Here is a 13364-nt window from a genome sequence, read left to right as displayed (position 1 = left end):
GCTGTCCACAAAATATGGTCTTTGTGCCAAAATATTGCTGAGCTTGATTCCTGAATAGAAGCACTATGGGACCAAAACAGACAATCTGGAAGGGAGAGGAGAACCTCATATCACACATGCTTCAGTCACCCCACTTTTATCAGGGAACAAATGATACGTTTCCTTTTCTGCACCATTTGACTTGCTCCCTTAAGTGGCTTTATAAACCACAGCAGCATGTGAGGGTAGGAAGATTCTAATCTAGTTTAATATGACAGTCTGCACAGCCTGTACCTTGTGGCTCTAAAGGTTAATGTGCATATGAAGGTTATATTTGTTTGTATGACTCATATAACTGGCTGCTTAATGTGCATTTAAGCAAGGTATGCAATTCTCAAACCTCGAAGATAACCCAAAAATAGAAAAGTCATTAGGATATTCACAAATAATGGAGTGGAAATGTCACTTAAGTAGGAACTGAAAGTACATGAAACAGATAAATTAATGATATATCTAGTGTTCATAGTAAAAATAGTCATAACAAATACAAATTGCATTCGGCAGACATACAGAAATGTTACCATAAAATGCAACAAACTTAATGCTATGCCAAAATGTGCTATGCTTCAAAGTACAGACAAAAGCATTCAGCTGGAACTTCCTTTATTGAATCTATACATTACTTGCACTGCTGCAAATGATATATAATTTTATGGCTTGTATTTAGACAAAATTCAGTCTTAACAGTTTAAATATAATTTTACATACATTAAGCAACATGCTCATTGTTTGTGCAAAGTATAAAATTATCAATATGACATAGATCTCTGTACAAAATTTAGTCGCTACATTATAAAGACCGCTGAGGTAAAAACAGTTTGAGCATCTCATTGTTATTGTTGTTTACAGAGCAGTATGAGTGACAGCAGGGGAAGGTCTTTTCAAAATGGATTCAACAGAAAATGGCAGTGGTTCATTTGCTGAGAACTTTGCCCCTGACTGTTTGGCAGAAATTAAGTCTTTAGTACATTTGTCCATTGTAAATCTGTACTTCTGGTTTTCCTTGATTGAACATTCTCTGTATTTCCTTGCAGCCTCCTCAAATAGCTCTCTGCCAACTGAGTTCTTTATGTCTGGCATAGACTTCTCGGAGAGTGTTTGCTGGATTAATGAATGGAAAGGGTTGTATTTCACTGGGAAAAAATGTTTACCACTTTCCTTTCCAAGCTTGCCTGGCACAAACTCTTGAGGAGACAACAGTTCTGTATCAGAAGCTGTCTTGAAACTTTTCTTTGGTGGAGAAAAAGCAGATTTTTCTCGAGCTTCCTGCAAACAGGTAACATCTGTCTGTTCATGTGAAATGTCTTGGGTCTGAGAATGTGTCATGGGTCTTTCAATTTTAGGAAAAATAAGTTCATGTTCAGGAGACTGTCTATCTGCAATCTGTGCTATTTTGGGGTCCCAAAGTGTGCCAGGCTTCAGTGCTTGCAGACCTGCTGCATTTAGTAGACACTGCTGATAAAGGACAGCATCATTGATTGATCCACACTTGGGCCAACCCATGAACCTGGAAGACAACGGGTACTGTCTGTAAGTAGTGGTTGCCACACTAACATTGGAGGATATCAGCTCCACATTCCCAGATCCTGAATATTGCATAGCCAGGTCAAGGCAAGCAGGAACAAAACCACAGAACTCCTTACCAGATGAATCAGTTTGCGAAGGAGGAAATGCAGTCTTGTACGCATTATATTCTGCAGCATGCATCATGCGGTTGGGCAGAAAAACTGCACTAGCAGTGGTGGCTTCCATCATCTCCCGTTCTTTGTACTCTCTCTCCAGCATTACATTCTCCAGTTCTTTATCAGCAAAGGCACGTCTTTTTCTCATCCGATCACTCAAAGGAGGGGGCAGGGGTGCACTTCCTCCAAGGTAAGGATCTGCTGGAACAGGGTGGTAACCTGTAAAGTAAATGCTAAAGACTTTAGTATAACAGCAAGGCTTTAGAAGTGTTTGCTAGTTTCTGCTTTATATATATTTTGCTTTATACCTTCGAGTTAATGTTTAACAAGCTACAGTTTTCCTTTAATCAAACAATGCAAAATATGAGCAAATGTTATGCCTACAGCCAGTTCCTACTATTTTATAAGTGCCAGTAAAAATACTTAAGAAACGCCGACAGAGATAAACCAGAAGGAAACAAAGAGCACACTAAATGAGTCTTAATGCTTATCAAGTTTGTGCTTCCACAGAAAGTAACAGTTCATAATAAACTTCAATAAAAATGAAGCTCAAGTTATCTGATGAAACTGGTCCCTGCATACCCTCTTAACTGTCCAGATTTTTGCCTCAGAATTTCAGTCATAAAAGTTGCAGTTTTCTAGTAAATCACTGGGATGACATGAGGAATGAAATCACTAAATAATGACATACATTGGAGTCTCAGACTTCATATTCTTTAGAAAATGCATTTTAATGCAAATCTGTTTGAGCTACTTTCTAAGTTTATAAGAGCAATATTTAAAATCTGTCCCTATTTTTGGGCCTTTGTCCACCCATTAGGTCAGAACTTGCCCAGATTTCTTGGGCTAAGAGTTTGAGAGGTATGGGTCACTGAGGTAGAAATATCACTTGTTAGGGAATTTTGTTATCATTTTTTTACCTTGTTTCTGAAAAGTGCCTTACAGTGCTATGCACCTATGGTGGTTGAGCATGGGGAATAGGCCAATACTTTCAGTTCAGAAAAAAAACTGCTCTACACATAGCATCACTGCATGAAATATGAGATACAAGATAATGCAACCAAACCAAGGGCTGGTACCATCATGCAACAACAGCACTGCAATGATACAATAAACCCAAAATGAATGCAGCACACCAAACACAGCAGAATAATGCATTTGCTCTTTAGTAAACTTTCACTCCATAACCCTTCTTTATGCTGATCCTAATTAATTACAATTACAGCAATTGAACATTCAGATACAAAAAAAAATCAGACAATAAAACAGCATGACAGAAATCACACACTAACTTAAAGCCATAATATTTATAAATAAAATGCACAGACTACAAAAGTATAAAATATATGCACATAATAACAGTAATTGCTCATTTCTCTCAGTTGTGATGATTTAGTATTGTTAGTTTTAAGCAACAGTTATATGCTGAATTTATCACTTAAAACAGATGTTCTGTGAACTCTAAACATTACCCACGACAATGACTGTGCTTGGTGTGTTTGGGTATTTATTCTTGTTTTAACAAGCTTGTCATATCTCCGATGAAACCTTTTGAAGGCTGAATGATAACCAAACAAGAAATAAAAAATTTGTGTGCCTATGTTCTTTTTATTTTTAAAATTTCAAATAGTGTAATGATTTCTGTTTAGTTGAAGAGTTGTTGCACCACAACTTGGCACAGCTGTACTTTATTACCAGTAAATTTTGATACAGCACTCTATCAACCAGGATGGCTGTCCATGTAAAACAAACCCCAGCTATGACTCATGGCTGGTAAAGAACACAGGCATACAAATAGATATTGAAAGACAGGTTCTGAGAAATGACAGAGAAGACAGACAAAAGGAGGGTGAAAATGAACAGGTGATAAAAATATATGTGAAGTATAACATCTCAGCATGCACCATCACAACCTAAACTGATTCAGCAGTTGCAGTATTCACAGCAAAACTGGTTATGAATTTTAATAACATATCCAGGCCTAGAAGGCATCAATTCTCCACACGAAAGAAGATAATCATCAGTGCCTTACAAGTAAGGTGTAACAATGTCCTTCACTGTGAAATAAGGTTGGTGTCAATTCCATCTATAAATCCATCTCACATGTTGCTTCCTATGTAATCAGTGTGAAAGTACACTATCGGCAAGCTGTGTATCAGAATACTCACCATACTATTATCACAGAAAAGAAAATGCAGAATGTTATAGTCATCACTTAAACATGTAAACTTTTCAAAAACGGATCCTCAATAGGCTGTCATTTAAGACTGATGTATGATTGCTGGATTCACATAACAGGATTTAAAAAACAGCAATCTGCTTCACCAGCAACTCTAAACAAAGATGCTACTGGGAAGTAACTGAAAAAATGTCCTTTTTCCCCAAGAGACTGAGGATGTTCATAAATGTGCACTGATATGGGAATTATGCATAAATGAATAAGAGATAGGCAAGACAATGCTGGAATGCAAACAGACACAGCAATGCAACTGGTAATTCATTCATAACAGTCAAACAAAAGTGAAACAGAGAAAGAGAAAATTAACTCTTTATTAGATAAACATTTCCCTACCGTGCTTCAGATTTTTAGACTATGACCAGCTAATAGCATTGCTTTGCTGATCATCTTAATCATTTAATGAATTATCTGAAAGCCTGAATACAAACAAATGTATATATATATATATATATATATATATATATATATATATATATATATATATATATATTTTTTTTTTTTTTTTTTTTTTTTTTCTAGGACAGCCAACATCAAATGGAATGACAAAAGAAGTCACCGAAATACTGAGTAGTCAGAGTGCTTTATCTTAGGCCTAGAAATTAACAAAGGTATAGACATCTACCAGGAAAAACTACCATAAATCATTAATTCTACTGACACTGGTCACATTGGAGATGCCAGAGATGACAGATTCTCAGTCACTTTTTTTCCTTTTAGTGCATCTGTCAATAGTTACGCCAAAAGGCAGATGCCACAGGCTATATCAGAATTAGCTCTCCCTCAGTGCAATGAGTCTATGACCAATGGTCAACTCATACTGAGTGCTCCTATTCAGTTTTCCTTTATAACATATTGACCAAGCCTACGTATGCTCTGAATAATACTAAAAAAGGAACTAATTAAACTATCATATATTATGACCAGCTTAACAAATGGATAATGGCTGGAAGGCAAAAAGGGCTCATGCCTGAAATATTTGTGTGTGTGTGTGTGTGTGTGTGTGTGTGTGTGTATTACATTTACATACATATGTATCTGTAAAATATCGCATCAGAGTTATGTGTACTTCTCATTTTTGAACTTTAAAAACTATCCTAAAGCCTATGGCTATAGAAAGATAAATCAAGACAGAAACTGACTACAAAAAGAAACAAGGGTTCTGCCATACCCCTCACAGCATAACATAACCTGCAAAATGGATTAAAAACAAGATAAAAGTGATCCAGTTTTTATTAACCATTGTTTCAGTGAATTGGACTACATCTGTAAAATTCTGCATCCTGACCCCAATACATAACTCCTGATATGTGGCTGAAGAAATTTAAATTTAGCAAGTCATGACACAAAAAGCTGCTTTATAAAGTAGTGGTTTCTTAACAATCCAGAAACCATAAACATTTTCTCTTCAAATAAAGGAGTTATACTGAAAGAATGTAACAAGCCTGCAGCTAACAGATGAAAAAATGGCACAGCCTTTCTATTAATAACATATGATGTTTTGATTTGTTCTCCTGACTATTCATTCTGCACACATATGATAAATGCTTTAATGAATGGCCCTTGAAGCATCAGGGTTGGGAGGGTGGCTTAATGGATAAGGTGTGTGCCTTATAAACACAAGGTGCAGAGTTTGAGCCTCACAAGGGATAACTGGCTAGGCTTAAAACCTAGTACTAAACTATGAACCTATGAATGTCCATACTAATTCTGAGCAGCAAAGTACTTTTCACAACACTTGTGTTTATATCCCTGAATAAAGTAAGCATCATTTGCAGAAAGATAATTAGTACATAATCTTTAATTAGTGGATTGCTTAACCTAGCAAATAAACTTCCTGCTATACCACCCTCAGTTACAACCCATGCCCCAATGGTAATAGTAACTGCAAATAGTTATATAGACACTGTTTACAGAAGCAGGTAATCTAGCGTATGTTTGGGAGGCAAGAGGAAACTGGTGTACCCAGAGAAAAGTCTCATAGACGAAGTACATGCAAACTCCACAGAGAGAATGACCAAATGTCAAGACTGTGCCCCCTGATTCTAGAATAAGGCAGAAACTTTAATCACATAGCTGCCTCGAGCATGAATAAAGCATGATGAAATCCACACATGTTAACTGTAAATGTATGGGGCCTTTAGCAAAATAGGTAATGCTAAAAACATAATCTAACATGTGAATTAGTTAGAATGTAAAAAAAAATGTAATCCAGCATGGGACTTAAATTGATATTTATAATTGCAAGACAACTGATCAGTATCACAGTTCATAATAAAACTGAATAATGTTTTGTTGTGGTCTACAGCTATATTGTATCAGTTGTTGTATATGGAAAACACAACTTCTGCAATGAAATAAATGCAAGCTAAAAGTATAATTTTTAAAGAAACAGTCTCACGGATTTATAAGCCAAATTTCTACATCTCATGTTTGATCTCTAACATAATTTGGGTCTTAACATAATCTTTACTGTTAAATGTGCACACAGTTGTTGGGTTTTCACAGTATGAATAGCATCCACTCTTTCCACTCTTGCTGTCTAAGTAATTTCTGGCAAGGTAATATGCAGCTTTTCTCCTTCTGTAGATTAGTAATGGCTGTGATATTAGAAGTGGTACACTGTTCCTTGGAGATACACAGTCATAATAAGTTAATCTAGTTATTAGATGGAAGTCATGTTCCTTTACAAAGCTCTTCAATATGAACCTGCAATTTGTAGTTAACCCCATAAAAAATGCAGCATTGCTGACTAAACACTACTAAAATATTGTATGGTAAGAGAAATCCAGCCTCAGCAGATCAGTGGGTAGCGTAGTTGCTTGTAAGGCTAGGAAAAATCAAAAAGCTGTGGGTTCTGTGTTCCTATGAGGTGCTTTGGTTCTTCTGTTCTACAACTGACACTATAGAACAGCACTATATGGAAGATGTCAAACACCATTGCGTCCTGACAAAATGCTCCCTAGTCAGTATGAATACCACCTCAGACTCCTTCTAAAAATCAAGATGAGCCAAGTGGAGAGCTAACAGTCACAGTCAACTACACACAAAATAAATAAAAATACAATTTCCTATGTATTCAAAAGGGCTGTATAATTTGCTGTATTCTATTACTAGAGAAGAGTTAAAACAACTGTCTCACTCTACATTGTTTGCTTTCTAACATAATACTAAATGAGTAATTCCGCTATGCAGAATACTTTTGAACATTAATTATTATATTACTAGTCAAATTTTATAACGATGCAGTTTAAGTAGAAATTCATGCAGGTACCTTGCATGTATGTGTGATTCCTGTTAGGTCTGAAATGTCCTTAAACATTTAAAAGAAAGTTCTACCCACAATTCCATACCCTTTTTTCTACAGTTGAATCATAATGCATACTTTTCCAGCAAGCAGTAGGTAAATTCCAGGACAGCTAAGAAAAAGAGAAAGAAAGGGAAATAAGGCAGGTTATGAAAGAGACAGAAAAAAAGAGTAAGAATACAGTAGCAGGAGGAATGGATTGTAGTGTACATGTTGTTCCATCCAAACACATTAGAAAAGCAACGTATACAATATAAGTTAAAAACAACTCTACTAAGTAAAAAAAAAAAACATACAACTATTTTATTTACATTATTTTGTTTGCATTACCAGCACTGCAAAATCTAAAACACTGATCTCATATGCAATTAAAGTTTCTCAGAAGTAACATAACCTCTGTCATATAAATGTGTGTCTGTATAAGTGTTTAATTCTAATCCAATCCAATACTCAATAGAATATCTTAAAAATAAATTATGCCTTTTAAAATCATTACAGTCACATTCTAAAATCTATATATTGTTTTTGATGGACAGAGAAGTTGACTAAAACGTCTTTGGACTGCAGTGAAACCGAGAGCTTCTTTATTTCTCTTACAGCAAAGCAGAATTACTTAAGCTAAATGCCAACAGATTGTGTGTGTGTGTGTGTGTGTGTGTGTGTGTGTGTGTGTGTGTGTGTGTGTGTGTGTGTGTGTGTGTCTATGTGTGTGTGTGTATGGGTGTGTGTGTAAATATCTCACAGTGTTTACATTATTAAGAGATCAGTGATAAGTGGTGAAAATGACTTTAAATGAGCATTCTTAACATTACTGCTTACTGCACATGTATATTGTCAAGCGACTTCTCCACAAATTGTGCATGCTACAAAATGAGCTAATATCTCTAATCACTGACTGTTCTTAACAGTCTAGTAGATGTACCACCTCAATTTTTACATGCATTTTCTAACACAGCTGCAGATACATTTACCTTTGAACCTTTTGTCATATGATAGCAATGCCATATAAGGCCTCTTTCCTGAACTATCCTAGTAGTAACATAACACAATACATAGCTACTACTTTGTCTCATTTTGGATTTTGTGTGCGGCGATTGAGTACTTTTGTACATTCTTGTTACTGGTAAACCTCACTGTTTTACAGTTCTGACAGAACCATCTAAAAATACAATTTCTTACCTTCTAAGATGCTTTTGGCCAGTAAACTAGGAGTCCGAAGATGTCTTTGGTAGACAGTTCTACGTTCTGGCACTTGTGTCTTCCCAGATAACCCTTTCTTGTCCTAATGAAAGCAGAAATGAGAAAAATGACAGAAGTTTAAACAAATATCTCCACCACTACAGTCTACCACTTCTATAAAAACAAGAGTCAAATGATATGGTGAGAACTAATCAGTACCCTAAATACTATTTAAAAACAACCAGATCTTTATCAAGGAAGAGTAGGTCAGAAAAATATCTTATTCTACAGGCAATGTTGTAATTTCACATTTTGTCTCTCTCTCTCTCACACACATACACACACGCACACTATATATATATATATATATATATATATATACATATATACATATATACATATATACATATACATAAAACCAAATCGAGCCTGTACTGGAAGAAATTTCTAGCTGTTCTAAAATTCTTGGGCCTTTTCTGAGCTATCATTGCAGAAGAGAACTAGCACAAAATTAAACAAAACAAAATTAAGTGATTATACATTAGGTTCCAGCAATCTGAACCACTGTAATTTATGTTCAGGCTATTTTTAACAATTTTGTAAAATGTATTCATTTATCGGCACTTTAAGGTATGAGTCATCATAACTGCCTTGTCAACTTGGGGGTTAGCTAGCCAAATAAATAGGTTCCTCTCAGTCTGTACACATGACAAATAATAAGGCAAAAAGTGTTGTTCAAAATAATAAATATCACAGTAAAACTAATTAACATGTTATAATGAAGAAGTATTTTCAAGGTACTACTACCTATTGCTGAAACCCTGCTACTATGAATTTATGTACAGATTTTTATTTTGTTTTTTTGCTACTAGCTTTGAAATGTGTATTGTCAAAAAGTGTACCTGATACTTAGATATGTTCAAAACACAGAACTTAAGATGGTATACTATTTGTTTCACTAATTACCTTTAACTTGTTTCACAGGTGAAAATAATATAGACAGAGTGTACAGTGTAAGCTGAGTCATTTGCCATCAATTTCCAGGTTTTTGTGCATCTGCTTAAAATGTATGTGCTAACTGAGTGGATGAAAACAGATTCAAATATTTCAAAGCTGTGCGCATTTTACATCAGACAGGTGATAAACAGGAGAGTGTGCATGACTTTAACAGTTCACCCATTCCAGTTTGAATGGCAGCTTATTTAGTGCAGTTTGACTTTCTGGTATGGTCAGAGGTGTCTGGTAGGATTTCTTTGCAGATCTTGAGAAAATGAACAAACACATATTCTCAACTGCTATGATTTTAGGCACAACTATGATTTTGGCCCTCAGATTTAGCCTTGTTCCTATTTGTATTTCTGATAATCCTCATAAAGTCAGACCAGTTTATGGGTGCATAGCTTATTAAATAATTAGCCAATAAAACAAATCCCTACCACACCTACCACTAACTGTAAAGGGTCTAGCATACAAAACCTTTCTACATAACATGAAAAATAAGATCATTTTCAAAGACTGGTGCTTTGATTTTTAATGCTCAGAAGTTGAGAGGTATGCATAAAAAGTTTGGGGATTTTTCTGGAATTCTTTCCAGTTATGTAACATAAGATTATCACTCCTACTTTTCCCCAGATTTTACGAGATGTGTAACCTACACCATTCTCTCAGACTCAGGTCATTAAAAATCATTGTATCGGCCTTTTAAAAATCACTCCATTAGGCTAGAAAGAGGATTGCTGTCTTATTTTTCAAAATAGAAGGCCTTCAGCTATTGCATACCTCTCAAGCGGCCCTGATTTTGGCAAAAAATGTTGCTCTGTCCCTCCTAATTCCTTCAAATATTGTTAAGTTATGGGGGGAAGGTGATAGATTACACTTAATAATGACAATAATTACAGTTATGCACTTCTTTTACTTAGAAAATGCATGTTAATTTTTATTCTCTTATTCCATAAACTTCTCAGCAGTATTAATATTTCAAAATGTGACCCATTACACCTCTTAGTACAAGAAATATGGACAAAGCCTAAAATAATGGGGAGGAGAATAAATGCCCAGATTAGGGTCAGATTTTTAAATATATAATATAAATATATTATTTAGTGACTTCAATCCTCAGTGATTTCCCAGAAAAACACATTTTATGAGGTACAGATTAAAAATATGATATGAGCCAAAAATCTGGACATTCTGTGAAAATCTGGACAGTTGTGAGCTATGCGCCCCATATTGTCCCTGATTATTTCCGATTATGTCCCCGATGCTGAAGTAAGCCATGCGTCTCACCTTCCTAACACAAGAAATCTGGACAAAGCCTTAAATAACGGAAGGACAAAACCCCCAAAAATAGGAACATATTTTAAATATTCCTCTTATAAACTTAGAATGCTGTTAGAACAGGCTTTGGGCTAGCTTGCAATTTCTGAAGGATGTGAAATCTGAAACTCAAACGTATGTCATTATTTAGTGTCTTCAATCGTCTGTATTTTGCCAGAAAAATACAAATTTTCAGAGGAGCAGACAAAAAATACGAGGCAGGAATCTGGACATTCTGCGGAAATCTGGATAGTTGAGAGGTATGAAAGCGGTTGAGAGCTTTAGCGACTGAAACCTGTATTAGTGTTAAGGAATATTTGAGCAGGCTTACTTCGGCTATTTAATAATGTGTATAATCCTTCCTAAAAGGACTGACTTTATGCAGAAAATCAATAAATCCAGGGCCAGTAATACAAAATCTGAAGTGAAAATAATGGCACCAGGTTCATTTCGTAATATTTCAGAGGTGTGACATACTCTTGTCCTGTATGTTTTAAACAACTCCTTGTTATTTTAATTTGAAATAGACATAAAAGTTCGTGGTTCTTTATGGGGAGCAGTAAGCACATCTTACTAGCCATCCACTCAAATGCAAGTAGCTTTTCAGTTTGAGAATTTACATAATTTCTCTGCACGCTCAGTTACTGGACTGACCGAAGGAACATTATTTTATCATGATTTTGTTAAAAAAAACCCTGAAAACTACAGTTGGTTTTATAATGTGTGTCTGTGGTACATTTTTGGCAAAGAATTTGCCCGGTACCTGAAAGGGTTTCCCACTCTCCAAACTGACTTCAGGTCATAATATCACACTTCAAGAAGTCAAGCAAATACAAACCATAAATGAGCGCACGGCAACTTACCTCGGTGGCTTGCTGCCTCCGGAGCGCCACCTGTGCAGCCATAACACGTTGTCGCTCTACCACCAGTAAACAGTTGGCGCACTGACAGTCCCTCCAGCGACAGAAACGCTTGTGACCCTTCAAGCAGGACACCACTCCATGATTCCGGCAACGCGCACACTTAGGGGTCCGGCTTAGTTTGCGCTGCTCTCCACTTGCTGACACTGTGGCCACGGACTGTGGTTGGGCCTGTGGGGCTTCCTCCTCTACAGTTCGGTTCCCGCTTTCCTCTTCCTCGTCTTCTTCATCATCATCCCCTCCGTCCAACTCCAGGCTCTCCACATCGATCTCCTCTGGCTCAGGGCTGCGCAGCATCGCCTCTTCCATTTCAGCAGGAATACAAGTCCAGCAACTGAGGGAAAGCGTTCCTTAAAATGGGTAACACCAACTGCAGAACCTCAAAATCTGTGAATACCAAAAAAGGCACAATGAGTTCAAGTTTAAAACGCACATTTGTATTGCAGACCACTGAAACTTTTCTGTTCAGTACTTATTCAGAATAGATTCATTGAATATGTAAATATATGCATGTATTTGTTTTATTTATTTATTTATTTATTGGCATTTGATTACCGGGAAAGTCCGACTGAATAGATGCCCATTTTCAGCCGCAGCCCGGGGTGAAACGCTCCAAAGTTATTTATAAAAAACATTTTGAGAACAATGATTTTACAATCGTGTTATCATTTTATAACCGAAAAATTGTAAATTAATGTCAATATGAGAAGTATATTTATGACTTTATCGAGATATATAACACTAAGAAAATCTTGCGATTTATTTTATATTCTGAATGACTATTTGCAGCACTATACGCAATCTAAATTCGCCTTTCTTTCATTTCTTTATAGATGTACAGCTGACAGCATCGTGCTTACACCCTCAAGCATGTATACACTGAAAGAAAGCGGCCTTACCTGAGCCAGGAACGGGCAGTTAGGTAAAGCTGTCACCAGGTGCCTCCTGTTTAATTCACCACGTATGTCCTTCTTAAACGGAATAAGAAATTCCAGAGTTTCAATGAACCGAGGTAGTTGAATGACTGAAAATAAGACTGTGTCTAAATTAGGGGAACATGGCTCCTGCACTCTGAACAGAAATAATCAGAATGGTAATTTTACTTATGTTCATAATATTTAACTCCCCCTGCATTACTGACCGATTAGAATTTTAGCAACATTCTTGGAATGACAGCACAGCAGCCTTTCTGACCAGTCTTTGTAGTTCCCCTCTTATTATTAATCCAATAACGTAGCACTTCGTCTTTTGATTGGGTGAATCTCAACACAGTGGGTGTTCATTGGCTGAAACGTACACCCGCCTAACTAACTTGTTGAGAAAGGTTGAAGAAGGGAGTAGGCGTAGGCAGAATATGAATTAAAATACGTGGGACAATGATAGGATCAGCTGTTAGAGTAAACAAAAGATATATCCTTAGGGCATAACTTGGAAGTGTTTATGTAGACATATTTATTGAACGTGAATACACCGGACAGTATCAGTCTTCCTCGTTACTGATAGTAAACAGTCATAGAAAAATAATAAAATGTTTAATTACAGACAGATCAGCATAGCACTCACTAGGAATGCGAAGCTGTTTTTTTTTTTTTTTTTTTTTTTTTTTTTTTTTTTTTTAGTTTGCAGTTTTGAAAAGGCAGACAAACGCTGCTAATTAAGCCTGAAGTTCACTTTGGAAGAATTTA

General features: G+C 36.1%; 1 protein-coding gene across 1 annotated transcript; it reads right to left on the bottom strand.

The window, feature by feature from the left end:
• Positions 1 to 625: 625 nt before the first annotated feature.
• On the bottom strand, positions 626 to 12876 carry DMRT2 (doublesex and mab-3 related transcription factor 2). Its single transcript, XM_044060827.1, has 4 exons — positions 12579 to 12876; positions 11623 to 12066; positions 8444 to 8546; positions 626 to 1940 (listed from the first exon to the last, which is right to left on the bottom strand). Exons 2-4 carry the CDS (start codon positions 11986 to 11988, stop codon positions 883 to 885), a joined length of 1527 nt encoding a protein of 508 aa, XP_043916762.1. The 5' UTR covers positions 11989 to 12066; positions 12579 to 12876; the 3' UTR covers positions 626 to 882.
• Between the last annotated feature and the right edge of the window lie 488 nt (positions 12877 to 13364).

The sequence above is a fragment of the Protopterus annectens genome, chromosome 2.part0, assembly GCF_019279795.1.
Source record: "Protopterus annectens isolate FY-2018-M chromosome 2.part0, PAN1.0, whole genome shotgun sequence".
NCBI classification, from domain to species: Eukaryota; Metazoa; Chordata; order Ceratodontiformes; family Protopteridae; genus Protopterus; species Protopterus annectens.
The sequence above is the reverse complement of the archived record's forward strand: the minus strand, read 5'-3'. Positions and strand labels throughout refer to the sequence as shown.

What these genes read in the sequence shown, in the direction of transcription:
- DMRT2 (XM_044060827.1), bottom strand. Translation starts at nt 11,988, where the DNA reads ATGGAAGAGGCGATGCTGCGCAGCCCTGAGCCAGAGGAGATCGATGTG. An exon ending in GGAGGCAGCAAGCCACCGAG is followed by an intron (nt 8,547 to 11,622) that starts GTAAGTTGCCGT and finishes TGCTTTCATTAG; the next exon opens with GACAAGAAAGGGTTATCTGG. An exon ending in GGCCAAAAGCATCTTAGAAG is followed by an intron (nt 1,941 to 8,443) that starts GTAAGAAATTGT and finishes TTTACTTTACAG; the next exon opens with GTTACCACCCTGTTCCAGCA.